The sequence below is a fragment of the Coptis chinensis genome, chromosome 3 (assembly GCF_015680905.1).
Source record: "Coptis chinensis isolate HL-2020 chromosome 3, ASM1568090v1, whole genome shotgun sequence".
Taxonomy (NCBI): Eukaryota; Viridiplantae; Streptophyta; class Magnoliopsida; order Ranunculales; family Ranunculaceae; genus Coptis; species Coptis chinensis.
The window spans coordinates 114,581,480-114,596,156 of NC_141458.1; the positions used below are offsets into that span (position 1 = coordinate 114,581,480).

General features: G+C 36.8%; 4 protein-coding genes across 10 annotated transcripts; all 4 read right to left on the reverse strand.

Annotated features, from left to right (window-relative positions):
• Positions 1 to 450: 450 nt before the first annotated feature.
• On the reverse strand, positions 451 to 3,702 carry LOC147513227 (uncharacterized). Of its 7 annotated transcripts, none has more exons than XM_086596236.1 (8): positions 3,330 to 3,702; positions 3,164 to 3,271; positions 2,926 to 3,073; positions 2,658 to 2,747; positions 1,519 to 1,573; positions 1,299 to 1,421; positions 1,144 to 1,200; positions 451 to 1,047 (listed from the first exon to the last, which is right to left on the reverse strand). In XM_086596236.1, the coding sequence occupies exons 1-8, from the start codon at positions 3,524 to 3,526 to the stop codon at positions 848 to 850; spliced, it is 978 nt and encodes a 325-aa protein (XP_086452362.1). In that variant the 5' UTR covers positions 3,527 to 3,702; the 3' UTR covers positions 451 to 847. The 7 variants fall into 7 exon arrangements, with proteins under 7 accessions (XP_086452362.1, XP_086452361.1, XP_086452363.1 ...); XM_086596235.1 differs by having other exon boundaries at positions 451 to 1,053; XM_086596237.1 differs by having other exon boundaries at positions 451 to 1,053; positions 3,164 to 3,259; positions 3,330 to 3,579.
• A 1,271-nt stretch (positions 3,703 to 4,973) lies between these two features.
• LOC147513228 (cytochrome P450 monooxygenase 76AD131-like) lies at positions 4,974 to 7,054 on the reverse strand. The gene is made up of 2 exons (XM_086596234.1): positions 5,919 to 7,054; positions 4,974 to 5,831 (listed from the first exon to the last, which is right to left on the reverse strand). The coding sequence occupies exons 1-2, from the start codon at positions 6,921 to 6,923 to the stop codon at positions 5,205 to 5,207; spliced, it is 1,632 nt and encodes a 543-aa protein (XP_086452360.1). The 5' UTR covers positions 6,924 to 7,054; the 3' UTR covers positions 4,974 to 5,204.
• A 992-nt stretch (positions 7,055 to 8,046) lies between these two features.
• LOC147513229 (nucleotide-sensitive chloride conductance regulator (ICln) family protein) lies at positions 8,047 to 11,451 on the reverse strand. The gene is made up of 7 exons (XM_086596243.1): positions 11,199 to 11,451; positions 10,983 to 11,106; positions 10,553 to 10,670; positions 10,371 to 10,430; positions 10,215 to 10,277; positions 10,043 to 10,134; positions 8,047 to 8,307 (listed from the first exon to the last, which is right to left on the reverse strand). The coding sequence occupies exons 1-7, from the start codon at positions 11,366 to 11,368 to the stop codon at positions 8,236 to 8,238; spliced, it is 699 nt and encodes a 232-aa protein (XP_086452369.1). The 5' UTR covers positions 11,369 to 11,451; the 3' UTR covers positions 8,047 to 8,235.
• A 786-nt stretch (positions 11,452 to 12,237) lies between these two features.
• LOC147513230 (small ribosomal subunit protein uS15) lies at positions 12,238 to 14,677 on the reverse strand. Its single transcript, XM_086596244.1, has 5 exons — positions 14,494 to 14,677; positions 14,349 to 14,421; positions 14,119 to 14,257; positions 13,839 to 14,025; positions 12,238 to 12,472 (listed from the first exon to the last, which is right to left on the reverse strand). The coding sequence occupies exons 1-5, from the start codon at positions 14,514 to 14,516 to the stop codon at positions 12,439 to 12,441; spliced, it is 456 nt and encodes a 151-aa protein (XP_086452370.1). The 5' UTR covers positions 14,517 to 14,677; the 3' UTR covers positions 12,238 to 12,438.

Here is a 14,677-nt window from a genome sequence, read left to right on the forward strand (position 1 = left end):
GAGAATTAGAATGCAACATGATAGTTTAAAAAGTCAAAAGAGTGAAATCACATGAATCTGTGTGGCAGCAACAAACACGAGATCTCAACAAACAGCTACAAACACTACTGGAAAATGACTAATCGACGGAATTGCAGAATATTCGTAGTCCAGAAGATCATTATCGAAGCTTTTAAAAAAAGGTTAGTTAGTATTACCCCTAGAAATCCTAATTGGCTCATCTACGGGTAATACTATACACACAACAAAAAATATGGGAGAAATCCTAATTGGCTCATCTACGGGTAATACTAATTAACCCTTTAAAAAATGTAAGTGTTTGTATGGCATTTCCCTTTTCAAACATACTGATTTAACAGAAGCCCTCCAAATTTTTTTTTGCTAAACTACAGGTTTCACTTGCCAAGATCGAGACTGCCATTAAAGTAGAAACGTAGAGCTACAAGGATATGAGAACAAAACTAAGTAGGTAGATAAAAAAAAAATATAGAAGTTAAATTAGCGAACATTCCAAGTACAAGGACATCACAGTCAAAGCTTCTATTAGCGAGCATATAACCAAATTGCCCGGGAGTGGAGCACAAAATTGTAATCACTGCTAGGTGTTACAGTAAAAAAGTTTTGCTATCCAAGAAAACAAAAGGTGTTACAGCAAGTAATACAGTCTTCTATTTTATCGGTAAAAGTGACAGGCTAGTCAAATGGATAGATCGACTGCCAAGCAGAGCTAAACGGAGTAACTGCCATCCAAGTGAACAAAGGCCGATAATTTACTTGTCGGCCAATAATTTTGAGAAGATCAAAAAGGTTATATTGACTGGTAGGTTTGCTGGCAGTATTTTCTCGTTTACTTGCTTTCACCCAACTGTAGATTTTTGAACTTTTCTATATTTAAATCATCCTCAGTGTTTGTTTCTGTCCTCTTGAAGTATATTGGTTGTCTACCTGGCCATGTTTCTATTTTCTCAAAGTACTTTACGGGTACTACACCATCAACACCTTCTGTCAATATAACCTTGTTGTCTGAAATGTAAAGCTTCAATCCATCTGAAACTAAAAGAAGTATTAGTAATCATACAAGTTCAAAGAAAATTATATGAAGAACTTTCATATTTAATTAAAAAGGCAATTAGTAAGATGCACCTCCCAAAGCTTTTCTGACATCTAAGAAGATCAAGATATTTACATCCCGCCGCATACCTACACCATTGATAGAAAAGTTTATCTACTCATCCCAATAAACAAATCAAAATAAAATGAATAAAGAATGGAATCAATGTTATAAGCTTCAAAATTACCACTAATTATTTCTCCACCACTCGGCAAACCGCTAGAGAAATGAACATGCAACCTTTTCATTGGTTTGAGACCAGATTGCAAAATTGATTCCAAATTCTTCTTATAGGTTCCATGTACGCATACTGAACATTAAAAACAACTGGAAGTCAGTAACCTTATGGTCAAAAGAATAAATACAATCATCTACTATTACATATTAAATACATTTGGCATATTCACCTGGAGCTTCTTCAACTAATAAGATGGGCTTTAGTAAGCTCTCAGATTCAATGGTCTGAAAAATACTTGGAAGCAACATCAAGTTAGAGAAACGACAAACAATTTTATATCCCTTTTCCTTTCCAACAATCAACTTCATAAAGCATTTCTGGCTAATACAACAATGATAAAACCTTTAAAAGTCCATGTAAGAGAGGAAAAGATAAAGGTAGAGATCAGTAAAAACTTAATGTTCTTTCCGGGAAACGATACGAAATGACGCCCTTTTACAACATAAAAGGTTGCAAAAAAGTGATCCGAACGAGCGATAGCGAGTTCTCCTAGGACGGGGGTGGTGGTTTAAAACGTTGTCCCGTTCCCTGTCTTCATATATGTCTAGCCAAATAAATAAATACTCCTCCGCCAAAAGAAACCCTGAATTGGGGGATCATCCCCTTTCTCTGCCCCTTCATCGTCACCTTCTCTCCCCTCTTTCTTCATCATCACCTTCTCTAAAAGAAATCCCATTGTTCAATCCTCCATAGCATAGAAAAGGAAAAGGTAGGTTTTTTTGAAATCTCATTCTTCTTCTTCTTCTTCTTCTTTGCTGTGTCGTTCTAATCTTTTTGAAATTTGATTGTTTTCTTATTTTGAACTTCAAGTTCATTCTTCGGGGATATTCACTCGTTCCTCACTGTGTCTGTGCCGCAGTATACTAGTAGTAAACAAACTACTACTTTAGATGAAAAGTATAACACAGACCAAGAAATCATCATTTACAAAATAGATATTTCACTGAAATCATCATCACTGGAACTTTTGTTGTTATTTTTTAAATAGATATTTCATTCTTCATTTTTCTGCATGCCATCTATTTAACAGAAAAATAAGACAATGATTTAATGCAATGCTTGCAAACATTTTTGATATGATAGTCGTGGTCTTAAACAAAGAATTCCACAATTCAGAACTGCTTCTCACTGAAGCTAGATGTGACTAAACACATATCTTCACAGACTAACAAAGGCGGGAACTACTGAGAAGAGACTATTGCCTGTATTTCCATAATTTTTAACATGATGGTTGATAGTTTTGGACAATGGCTTCCACTATCTGAAACAGCATGAAAGAACAGATACATTGCTCCAAGAAAATATTACCTTTAGAGTGTGCCCTTGGTTAGCACGTATCAACAGCTCGTCATTTTCTTCCAAGAGGCTAAACCGCTGCTTATTATCCCTCCTAACAGCCTGAAAACTTGTAAACGGTGTCATATGAGAGACGAAATGTAACTATTATAAACGGGAGGACCATAGGTTTCGATTTGATCATCACTTAACTTTATTTGCTATAAATTGACTGTACAATTGTACCAACACCAAAACAATAACAAATAAACAAACCAAAAGAACAATTTATCGAACCCACCTCCCTAATATCCTCCACCGTATGTGATCTTATCGGAATATCAGCAAAAGTTTTCATATTCAACTTCAATACATCGCTCACCCTCACATACCCATCACTCCTCATATTCAAATTCAACTCAGACGCTATATGTCGCAAAATGCGTGTCCTGCAAATTGTTACCAACACAATACATTACTAACGATTAAAATTTCTATGCAAGAGAAATCCGAAGAAGGAAGAATCAATAATGACTTACAAGAGTCTACCAAGAGCGTCAATTTTATCTGGATTGCTCCCACCTCGTCCTCCACTTGTTCTCTGTCGATCATCTCTCTTCTCCATTCCTTTACCTCTACCTCCATCACTAGTTCAATTTCAATTAAATAAATAAAAAATTATAATGAAGTGGACAAGTTATTTACCTTTTTCTGGAACGAGAAGAAGCAGAGAGGGAAGAGAAGGTGTTGTTGTTCTCCATGGAAGACAGGGTTTTGAAATTGATTAGAAGTAATGACGTGGATGTTGTTCTGAGAATGGGACTATTTATGACCGGTGAGAGAGAAACACAGGAACGCATTAGGATTCCAAGTCCACAGCCATTTGTGCATGATAGCCACATGGATCACTTCCACTTCTACTTTCGAACGGTTCTCTTTTTCGGCTATGGTCGCATTATTGACTCAGCTTTTAAGTGCAAAATATCACGAACTATCTCCATAATATATGCCGAAATATCAGGAGTTGTAATATTTAGGCGTTGACATATCTGAACAGTTTCAAATTTTTTTCAACCCCTTCGAAACGTCAACCCTAGTATTGTTTAATTACGAGTATGAATCGTGCTACGCATCGGTGTTTTTTCAAATCTTTAAACCTGTCGCTCTAACATCTTGTTGCCTAAGACCATAGCAAACCTCAAGGCTTGTATTAGTTAGCATTCGTCCAACAAGAACCTTCTCCAACAATGCAGCATCCGCCACATTGGGCCATGAGGACTCCAAACAATGTCAACTCCACCATGTCACAGTCAACCCAGCGATGGTAGCATCACGGTTGGAAAAGGTACCATCATTGTCTCTAAGAACCTCTTTTATTAAAACAGGTGAACTCAATACAACACAAAATTTATTGCCCATTCTAAGTTTTAAAATTGGACCATAAACTTGCCAATTTTGTGAAATATCTGTGCAGATCAGCCTCAATAAATGGAAGATTTCCTAACATTGGCAAGCCTCGCGGACCTGGTGGCAATGGAAACTGCCTTTTGCTGAACCTGTTGTTCACCACCCATTTGTACCAACAAATCACAAGCACCATAATAAAAATGGTAAAAATAAATCTAGCAACTTCACGATCAATATAATATTGCTTCCATCCCACCACCATGACCATACATAGAATCTTATTGGCAAGACTGAAAATCATATTTCTTTGTCTCTATAAGCATGAAAAAAACCTTCCAACTCGAGTACTAAGAGCATGCTTTAACTGATATAGAGCGCCTAAAAATTCATATTTCAAATCACATTACCCTTAACATATATACTTATACCATTTAATAAGACAGGCACAATGAAATACTAATATTGACTTCTTATCGATGATATTGATTTCTAGATTGGGAATGGAGCAGAAGGAATCTACAAATAAAAACAGCCTAAGTTCCACAACTGCATCGATTCCAAGTAGAAGAAAGTCAAGACACCAAAGTAAGGGCAGAAATTGAGAGAAAACAAGGATAAGAAAGAGAAAAAACAAGCGGTTGACTTAATTACTACAGGAGAGTTTCTCATGACAAAAGTAGTGAGAAATAAGTACTATACTAGCTATGACCATTTGGAGCTGTGAAGGTTCTGTTTCTGATTCCTACCCTAGAAAATTTGGTGTTATTATAAGACTACGTTTTCAGTTAACCATACATCTCACATACTAATCACTCCTTCAATTCAAAGAAAACTTTATTGAACGGGACATTGACATATAAAGTGTTATTCATGATCAAGGAAGCATCGTACGTCCTTAACTTTAAACGCATTATCAAAGTTTGATCCTGAAGGATCGATCCGTCCTAACTTAAAGGTGACAATATTTTGCATTGAAAACTTCTGACAAAATTCAACAGCCATCCCCGAGAAATACTCAATCGCTAACATAAGACCGATCCATCCATACATAAAGTTTCAAATGGAAGGGTCCAATGATGGAAGAAACTTCCAAAATAAAATAATAACAAGTTATCACACTATGCAAAGACAACGAAAGTTATCTTAAATTTAGTATACTGTTACCCGCTTCTATTAATTGTAGAGCTCAAGATTCGACAATCTTGGAGTAGGGATGATGACTAGTGGTGTTGTTTTCTTTAAAACAAGCCCAAACTTCTCCGTAAAATCGAGCATAGTTCCTTCTGGCAACTTCCATTTAAATGAATGCAATAGCGAAGCCAATATATATATTAGCATCCTTTCAGCTAGCGGAATCCCTGCACATATCCTTCTCCCAGATCCAAATGGTAGAAAATGAAAAACATTTCCCCGATAGTCACATTTATTAGAAACATCTAGGAACCTCTCTGGATGAAACGCTAAAGGATTCTCCCAAGCTTCGGGGTCTCTATGCATGGCCCATACGTTGAAAAACACTCTAGCACCCTTAGGGACTGTATAACCGCCCACTGTGCATGAAACACTTGGGCTGTGGGGAACCAAGAGAGGCAGTGCAGGATGCAACCTGAGGGTCTCCTTCAGCACTGCATCCAAATAGTGCAACCTTGACAAATGTGAGTCTTCTACCATGTTGTTCATTCCTACTACCTCTTCCAGTTCTGCTTGAGCTTTTCTCATTACTTCTGGATGTTGCATCATCTCCGTTATCGCCCACTCTAAGGTTGTTGATGTCGTGTCCGTACCACCCACAACAATGTCCTGTATTACATCATTAAGGTAGAAAGCTCAAAATCATAGCAATAGAAGTTTGCAGAATTTATAGCAATTAGAATTGGCAGAACGTACCATGAATAAGGCCTTAAGTTGCAGTGTGGTTAAAGGTGTTTTAGCATCTTGTTGCTCCTGGAGTTCCAAAAGAAACTGTAAAAAATCCTTGTTTTCATTCTGTTGGAAAGTTGTTTTGCTCCCTGATACATCCTTTCTTTGTTTCTCTTCAATTATTGAATTAAAGATTTTATCAAACCAAGACAAAAGCTCATTTGCTCGATGCTCAATGCGTTGTATATCGAAACGTGCAAGAACTGGAAATATATCGGAAACATTAGGCTTTCCTAACAACTCAACAATCTCTGCCACCACCGTTTGAAACTCGGCTCCAACACTGCTCCTCACTTTCCCATGTAGTGTACCTCCCCACAACATGCTCAAAATCACATTAGAGGTCATTAGAAACACTTCCTGGCCAATATTAATTGGCGTACCAATCTTAGTGTACAAATCCTTCATTTTTTGTTGAACCTCTTGTTGCCTGAGACCATAACAAGCCTCAAGGCTTGTATTGCTTAGCATTTGTTGGACAAGAACCTTGCGAAGCATTCGCCACATTGGGCCATGAGGACTCCAAGCAATGTCTAGTCCACCATATGTCACAGCCAACCCGGCAATGGGAGCATCACGGTTGGCAAAGGTAGCGTCATGATCTCTAAGAACCTCTTTGATCAAATCAGGTGAACTCAATACAACACATAATTTCTTGCCCATTCTAAGTTTCAAAATTGGGCCATAGACTTGAGCTAACTTTGTGAAATATTTGTGCAGATCAGCTTCAAGAAATGGAAGATTTCCTACCAATGGCAAGCCTCGCGGACCTGGTGGTAATGGAAACTGCTCCTTGCTAAAGTTGTTCACCACCCATTTGTACCAACAAATCACAAGCAAAATAATGAACACAGTAAAAACAACTCTAGCACCTTTGCGATCAATGTTGCTTCCTTCCCACCACCATGACCAACCATCACCAACTACAGACAAAATCTTAATTGCAAGATTGAGGATCATATTTCTAGTCATTATCTTTATAAAAATTAAAGCAAAAGCAGTAAGCAAGCGCTTTTTAAGTCATCAACTGAGATAGAGCACCTACAAGGCTACAAATACACTACGAGGGTAGAATAACTTCAACATATCCCTTATATCATTTATATACGATAAAAGAGATTTTAATCTAGACCATTTAATAAGACAGTGACCGAATGAAATACTAACATCAGAAGATAAAATATACCAATTATCGATGATATTGATAGTCCGATCTCTAAAAGTAGAATGTAGCTACAAAGATAAAGTCCAAGTTCCCTAAAATACACCGCTTCTAAGTAGAAGAAACCAGATTAGCGGGAAAAAAAAAAGTTGAAGAAACCAAAGAAGAGGCATGAATATGAATGCGAGAGAAAACAAGGTTACAAAAAATAAGAGAAAAAACAAGCAGAGGACTTTGTAACAAAGGACTGCTAAAATTAAAAAAATCAACATAAATCCGATCTCAACTTTTCTAGATAGACTTTGTAAGTACAGAACTGTAACTGGACTCTTGTCACTGTTACCTTGAACCTGATCCATTTCATGAGACTGTCCGTCCTACTTGAGCTCTGGCTTCCCAGTAAATTTATACATTCGCAAGCACACACAGCATCTATCAGATTCTAAGCATATAGATGTAGAGCCTACTTAGCCAGTCCTCAAAAACACGAAACAGGTCTTGACTCAAAATTCTATTGGCTGCTCTACCTGTACATTTATTATTTTTTCAATTATACATACGTGATAGTGAACACATATCGCCAGGAAAAAAAAGGGTTTGTTTTGCAGTAGGAGGATAAATCATAAATTTTTTCAAATTTTCCTCTCCGTCTCATTCTTGTGATATCCGAATTTAGAGTATACACCTTCCAACTCAACACGTAAACAAAATAAGAGAGTGGTGGTGACTGGTGAACTTCAAAAGTGGGATCTATACCAAAGGTGAAGGTTCAGCTCAAACAACTAGCCACATGAGCTGTATATGGAGCAAGTCCTGCATATTGAGAAATTCCACTAGAAGAAAATATCACTTAACCTGGAAAATACGCTTTCCTGGCCTACAATCACTTTACTGACTCGTTGAGATGAAAAAAATAATCAAAGGAACTGGATAGATTCAAATTTACTTCATTTAGGGACCTAACTACTCTGAAATCTTAACTCACATATTCAGAAGGTTAAAGGCGTTCTGGCATACATGTATACGGTCTGCACAACCAAAAGTTTACAAGCAACTACACCTCGCAAAAAGTACAAATAACCCTTGTAAAGAAAGCAATTACAAAAAGATACACAGTACAGCTCATTGGTGCCCACTGTGTGTCTCTCGCTCCATTTCATCCGCATCATCAAAGCGCTGATCATCGATTTGGAGCTGAAATGAAAAAGGTTTTGAGAATTACTTTACAATGTAAAGTCCTAGCACATACTAGACAGTGTGTATAAGCAAACACTCCAGTCATCCTCACCACAAAGCTCAAAAACAACCGAGCACCTAGTCCAAAGAATTTGAGATTGAAACAACATCAACACCCAGAGATGGATTGCTATTTTATTTCGCAAGGAGATGAAATGTACATCCAAAAATGCAGGTGAGAGAGACAGCGACTTAAAAAGTATTATTATCCTAATAATCATTGTGTATTTGTTTATGGATTGATAGCAACAATCAGTCTCCAGGAGAATAAGACATCATAATAGCTATGTCCAAAATGTGAGGCACACTATGAGCCATTCAGTGCTCCAAATATGAAACTGTTGGACAAAGGGTGATGAATGAAAGGTACTTTACATGAAAATTTCTTCCACATTCTAAACCGTAAGTATAAGCAAAGGCTCTAATGATCCCCTCAGAAAGAGGCAAATTACCTCCACACAAATTGGGATGGGAACAAGTAAACAACATATATACTCTTAAAATAGATTTGGTTTTGCTCCTTCAGTGGAGGAAGTTTACATACACAAGCAGGAGAGAGAGAGAGAGAGAGTTGAAAAGTAACATTTTCCTAAAATCAGTTCTCATACCTGAATTTGCATAATTGTCTATAAAATAAAGATTGATAGAAACCGCCAGTCCTGGAGAATCATACATCATAGACCACCCCTAACTAACTAGCTTTGTCTAATACTCTAATATGAAGCATAGTGTGTGCTCCATATGAACTCCTAGACACAGAGTGATGGGATATGAGCCATACAGGGTTGCTTGATTGTAGTGTTTTCTAATTTGCTTTTGTAACATTGAATGACTTATATGCCTACTTTGCACTGTTACTGAACTTTAACATATACGGCGGGGGATGGGATTCAATAATACTTCGTCCACACCTTCTGACCATATTAGCATGGAGTTCAAGTTTACTACAGCATGACCAAACCAGAACTCAGTTCTGCAACAACTTTGACAAGTTTAGAAATGTAGACACGATATTGTATTTTCATAGGATGAACTCAATGGTGAAGAGAGCATCTTCACCAAACCATACCTTTTTCATTATCAATACTGTATAGAAATACATAATGCCATATCTACAGTTGTAGACTTCTCACTTTCTCAGGTGTGTCTTAACACGAGGATGCATGTACACAGAAAGCATGTCATTAAGTTTTAAAGGAAGTGCATTCAAGTGCATAAGAGACACCTTTGCAACCATAAGTTTTTTAAGACGAATTGTTATTGACACAACTATTTGTGTGTGCGCGTGTGTGCGTGTCTGTCAGCTGCAGATTGCTCAATACATGGAGGCTTAAAAATTGGCAATACCACCAAGGAGAAAGTATATTAAATCATGTAACGAATCAACATCTTTATACAAATCGTGTGTGTGTGTGTGTGTGTGTCTGCAATAGTCCAGAAAATTTGTGGAGAACAATTGCGGGGGAGCACTCTGAAAAGAAAGATGATGCCCTGCTAATGTTGATCTCATGGCAGCATGTGCATTTATTTCAAACTATGATCCCATTTTTTTCAAACCGCAAAGGTCACATCCCAGCCTCGTGGAAGGAAATTGTACTTAAACATTTCATCATAACTTTACTAGTACAACGGCAGCTGTTATCATTCTCATGTTAAGAAAATTATCCTTCATTAACAAAACAGCATTACATACCTCAAGCATTGAATGAGCTACGTCATGATTCCCATTCGTATAACCAATGGGAATGGCAGGATCCTCAGATATTTGCCACTCCAACTCTCCTTCTGCAAAGGCTTAAAACATGCATTAGAGATAAGATCAGAGGTGTAGAATGGAAACAAGAGGTCAAGTCAGTAAAACAAACCTGTCATCATGCTGCCATCAAGTTGGTCAGCGCTAGTAATCCAATTGTGCTCTTCCTCTTGTTCTAATGGATAATGTATATCAAAGAATAATGTGAAATGACTAAACAGGACAGAAACCTTCATACCAAAAAATCAATCAACAAAAGGATGCTAACCTTCATTAGGTTCAGGATTCAGCTCGGCACACTCACAAAAGAAGTCAAAAAGAGCATCCACTACACATAAGAAATTCGAGGAAACAGAACATTAGTATTCAGGCATTCCTATAGTAAGCAGGCATCACAAAATATAGGAAATTAACCAAAAGTCCAAAATGTACGAATGTCAAACTTCATACAAACGTTGGGGTCTGAAGGAACAAGCCTCATATCAGTGATCTTGGACAGGTCCATGGTTTCATTGCCTTCTGAATCAGAACCCTCGGACTCATCGTCTTCACCAGCTTCGGTCTCAATCTTCAAAAGAAAAATACAAAATCAAGCTCTTTACAAACAAATTCAATAAGTAGAAGGCTGCATTGGTTAAATCACAAACTGCTTCTCTCTTAATTCAGTCGTGAAATTGCAGTCCAAGTAAAAGATTATAAAAAGTTGGTAATTTCTTCTTCTAATCATTGATTATATTAAACATTAACATAATTAAGTTATATATTAAGCAAAAATCAAGTAGTGAATCAAGCTCTAAGTTCATCAGGTCAACAACTTCACAAGTCAAACATAACAAAAAACACCTAGTAGACAAATAAGTGAAAAAAGTATTAAAGTAACCTGAGCATAAATACAAGGAGAGGGGAAAGTTTCAGGATCTCTAGAAGTAGCATGAAGTGAAATAGACAAAAAATCAACCGCATATCCTTTCTCCTTGTCCACGTCACTCAACCAAACCATTTTCCTGCAAACAAAAGCACACATTACAAATAACAAAATTAAAAAAAAAAATATAAATATATATTAAAAAGTAAAAGAGTGTGAGAGAGAAGTTACTTGGTGGAAATATAGAGAGTTCCGGGAGAGTCAGGAGCAGGATTGTTGCCGAGAACAATGGACACGTTGGATTGCACGTGCATCAATTCTTCGCCGTTTGCTGTATCGAGAACTGGTAAACCCACACCATCTCCGGTTCGCTGTGAGAAGTTTCGTAACCCTAAAACCATTTTTTCTTCTTTTCTTTACAAAAGAGACAGGGTTTGTTTGAGGTTTTTTCTTTTGCTTTTTGAGTGCTAGTTAAGAAAAAACAGACTGGGTGTACTGTAGTATTGTAACTGCTTTTTAATGAGTTGGGAGTTGCATTGGTGCCACCCCGACAATTGAGTTTCACTAGGCGTCACTTGCTCATCAAAATATTTGCAAATTTGCTTCTTTTGGATCTAACAATTTCCTAATTAAGTGGAACAGTGTCACTCACTGCTGATGAAATGAATGAGATTTAATTGTAGTAGCAAAGGCTCTTTCAAGTTTCAACCATATAGACTTCGACGTTCTTTTCTAGGGGTGACGGATCGGCGGAAACGGAATTTTTCCAAAAGAACCAAAGGCCGTTATATTTCCTCGGAATACAACTATTTAAATACCAAATAGACTTCCACGTTCTTTCCTATACAACTATTTAAATACTTGATTATCAGAGTCCGACATTGGAAAGGATTTCCAAAATTCTTACGACTAACTATTGATTTCAAATGAATCCGAATAAATGTGTCAATAAGATGTCGGATTTTGAATTATATCAAACTTCGGAATTTCGAAAAGAAAAAATGAAAAACCAATTTCAAGTCGGTTTTCTAAAAAATAGGCCACTAATCGCCCTAATACTATTTAAATCCAAATAGCACGTTCTTTCCTATAAAATTTAAAAATATGGACATTGGAAAGGATTTCCAAAATTCTTACTAGTAACTATTGATTTCAAATGAATCCACCATCGCCCAATATATCAAGCAAAATAAAATATGGTGACCTAGCAACTTCCTCACCGCAGAGACATCAAGTCTCGTTGAAATGGAAGAATGGCAACATCATAAGATTAAATATAAACCAAATTTAATGCCCATTGAGAGAATCAAAATCAACCAGAAGTACAGTACTCTTTAACATAAACTAGTTTCCATTTTCCTCACAAAATTAAATTGCAAAATATTCCCCATTGAACTACGGTACTAAAGACACTGACTAGCTCCCAGGCGCCTTTCACATGAACTACACCAGCCCAGGAATGGAATTCAACCTAAGCCACCAAAGTGCTGGCAGTGGTGGATTCACTGCACAAAGAAAGAAAAAAGAACAACATCAGCAACGAGCTAGACAAGCATCTAAAACAGATTTCATATAAGCATGAAACACAACACATGAAAGATAGCATCATTAAAGAAGAGCTCCAGTATCATAGCACTAGATACCATTTCAATAAAATAAGAAAAGCCAAAAAGAGGTTTGAAGGGGTGTCAACAAGACAAAATCCTAGAAAAGGGTAAAAACACAAATATCATTTAGCAACAAAGAATTAACCAGACCAATTTACAGTAGCAAAACTACTTTCAAGTCTCATATGTAGGAGTTAGCCTCAAAGCATAAGAGTACTTCCTATCGTCCCCATCATTCTATATTCACACAATCATTCAATAAATTCAACCATGTAATAAATAATAAGTATGGCAATGACATTTGCAAGTGGTATTCTGTCAAACTCTAGCAGTAGATTAATACTTTACAATAACGGATGGCCAGCAATCCAGAAACGCAGTTAGACATCAGTAGCAGGCGTACCGAATACTCAATAAATTGGTAGTGTTCAAGGTTAACGTCCATGAAATGCAGAAAATTGTCCGGATGTAAGATGGTCCATAAAGTAGTGTCAAGTGAAATTAAAGAAATGTAGTAAGTGGGTATCCGACTTCTCACACCCAAAAAAAATCATTCCACACTGAGAAAAAACATGGGAACGGGATCTTATTATCTGAGAACCACCTTCCCGTAAAATCAGGCAAATGTCCCTACCTACAACTCATGGTCTATAAAGAACCAACAACAACAAATGAATTAAGACTTCTAACATTCAAGAACCAACTTATTATAATTCATTATACATTGAACAATTATGAAAAATACAAAAACATATGCAGGCACCATTTTGGTAACTTATGGATTAAGACCTAAATCTACAATTATTAAACATAAATATATCATTGCCTTTGAGCATAACACAGACTTAATTAAAACAATAAAAAACAGGGCAATAATCGAATAAGTTTAGCTACAAGTTAGCCCCAAAAGGGGAGGAACACCAAGTTACACATTAAAATACAATCATTTCTTAGAAGTTAGAACTTAAGACACTACATACCATATTCTAATAACCAGAGGCATTTGACATAGAAACCAAAGGACTTTCAGTAGGAAGCTTAAACCTAAAAGGCATTGAACCCAGAATGTATAGGTTTATATTAATTCTTATTGTCTACTCTTTAACTATAAAACAGAGACATGCATCGCCGGATCTCATTTTGCAACCATAAACCCAAACTTCACCAACTATTTCTCAAAACATTCAGTTCACATAAAATATCAATACTAATATGTGCATACAACAAATATATATAACTAAACAATGGGTATGAGTCCACTCACTATTTCCAGACTGGGGGAAGCTTCTTGGTCCTCTTGTAGTAACGAGCGAGCCTATGGATCCTGCTCTCAACCAAAATCAGCCTAAACTTGCTGTCCTTATCCTTCCTGTTCCTCTCCAAATGCTTACGGATAGCAACTGCCTTCTTAATCAAATGGTATAGATCTTCAGGAATCTCAGGTGCAAGCCCTACAACCCCACAATATAAAGCAACCATTTTTAAAACTCAAATACAAAAAACAAGTCAATAATAAATAAGTAGAAAATAAAATGGGTTAGTACCATGGGCCTTGAGAATTCTCAAGATCTTGCTACCAGTAACACTTTTGACTTGAGCGATACCGTGAGAATCACGAAGAAGCACACCGATCTGAGATGGTGGTAAACCCTTCTTTGCAAATTTGCAAATATTATCTTCAACCTGAAAACATTATAAAAAAATATGAAAACATTATAAAAAAAAAAAAAATGGTGAATAAATATTATAAAATAGATTTGAGGGGTTGTTTTACATCTTGAGATGAGACTTTGAGCCAAGCTGGTGAGCTTCTCTTATATGGCAAAGCCGACGATGAAATACCCTTACTGTAAAACACACCAACAACATTAGACAAACAAATGAGTGTGAGAAACAAGTAGATAAGAAAATTATATTACCCTCGAGAGTGCATACGACCCATGATTCCTGTTAGATGTTGTAGCTCTGCTGCCGCGGCTCTTCTCTTGCTCTGAAGCTGTGTGGTTTAAGTGAAGGAAAGACGTCCAACTCTCAACACTACAACTTATAAGTAGGGTTTACGAAACCCTATCGAGTTTTTTTTTCGTAATTACGTTTTAGTCC

Excerpts from the sequence above, each read along its gene's own strand:
- LOC147513227 (XM_086596235.1), bottom strand. The coding sequence starts at position 3,526 with ATGTGGCTATCATGCACAAATGGCTGTGGACTTGGAATCCTAATGCGT. Across the intron at positions 2,748-2,925 it reads CGGTGGAGGATATTAGGGAG|GCTGTTAGGAGGGATAATAA; the intron begins GTGGGTTCGATA and ends ACAAGTTTTCAG. Across the intron at positions 1,054-1,143 it reads TGTCAGAAAAGCTTTGGGAG|TTTCAGATGGATTGAAGCTT; the intron begins GTGCATCTTACT and ends TACTTCTTTTAG.
- LOC147513228 (XM_086596234.1), bottom strand. The coding sequence starts at position 6,923 with ATGACTAGAAATATGATCCTCAATCTTGCAATTAAGATTTTGTCTGTA. Across the intron at positions 5,832-5,918 it reads AACTTAAGGCCTTATTCATG|GACATTGTTGTGGGTGGTAC; the intron begins GTACGTTCTGCC and ends GATGTAATACAG.
- LOC147513229 (XM_086596243.1), bottom strand. The coding sequence starts at position 11,368 with ATGGTTTTAGGGTTACGAAACTTCTCACAGCGAACCGGAGATGGTGTG. Across the intron at positions 10,671-10,982 it reads CTCCTTGTATTTATGCTCAG|ATTGAGACCGAAGCTGGTGA; the intron begins GTTACTTTAATA and ends TTTCTTTTGAAG. Across the intron at positions 8,308-10,042 it reads TAGCTCATTCAATGCTTGAG|CTCCAAATCGATGATCAGCG; the intron begins GTATGTAATGCT and ends TTTTCATTTCAG.
- LOC147513230 (XM_086596244.1), bottom strand. The coding sequence starts at position 14,516 with ATGGGTCGTATGCACTCTCGAGG. Across the intron at positions 14,258-14,348 it reads TCAAAGTCTCATCTCAAGAT|GTTGAAGATAATATTTGCAA; the intron begins GTAAAACAACCC and ends TAATGTTTTCAG. Across the intron at positions 14,026-14,118 it reads GAGAATTCTCAAGGCCCATG|GGCTTGCACCTGAGATTCCT; the intron begins GTACTAACCCAT and ends GTGGGGTTGTAG.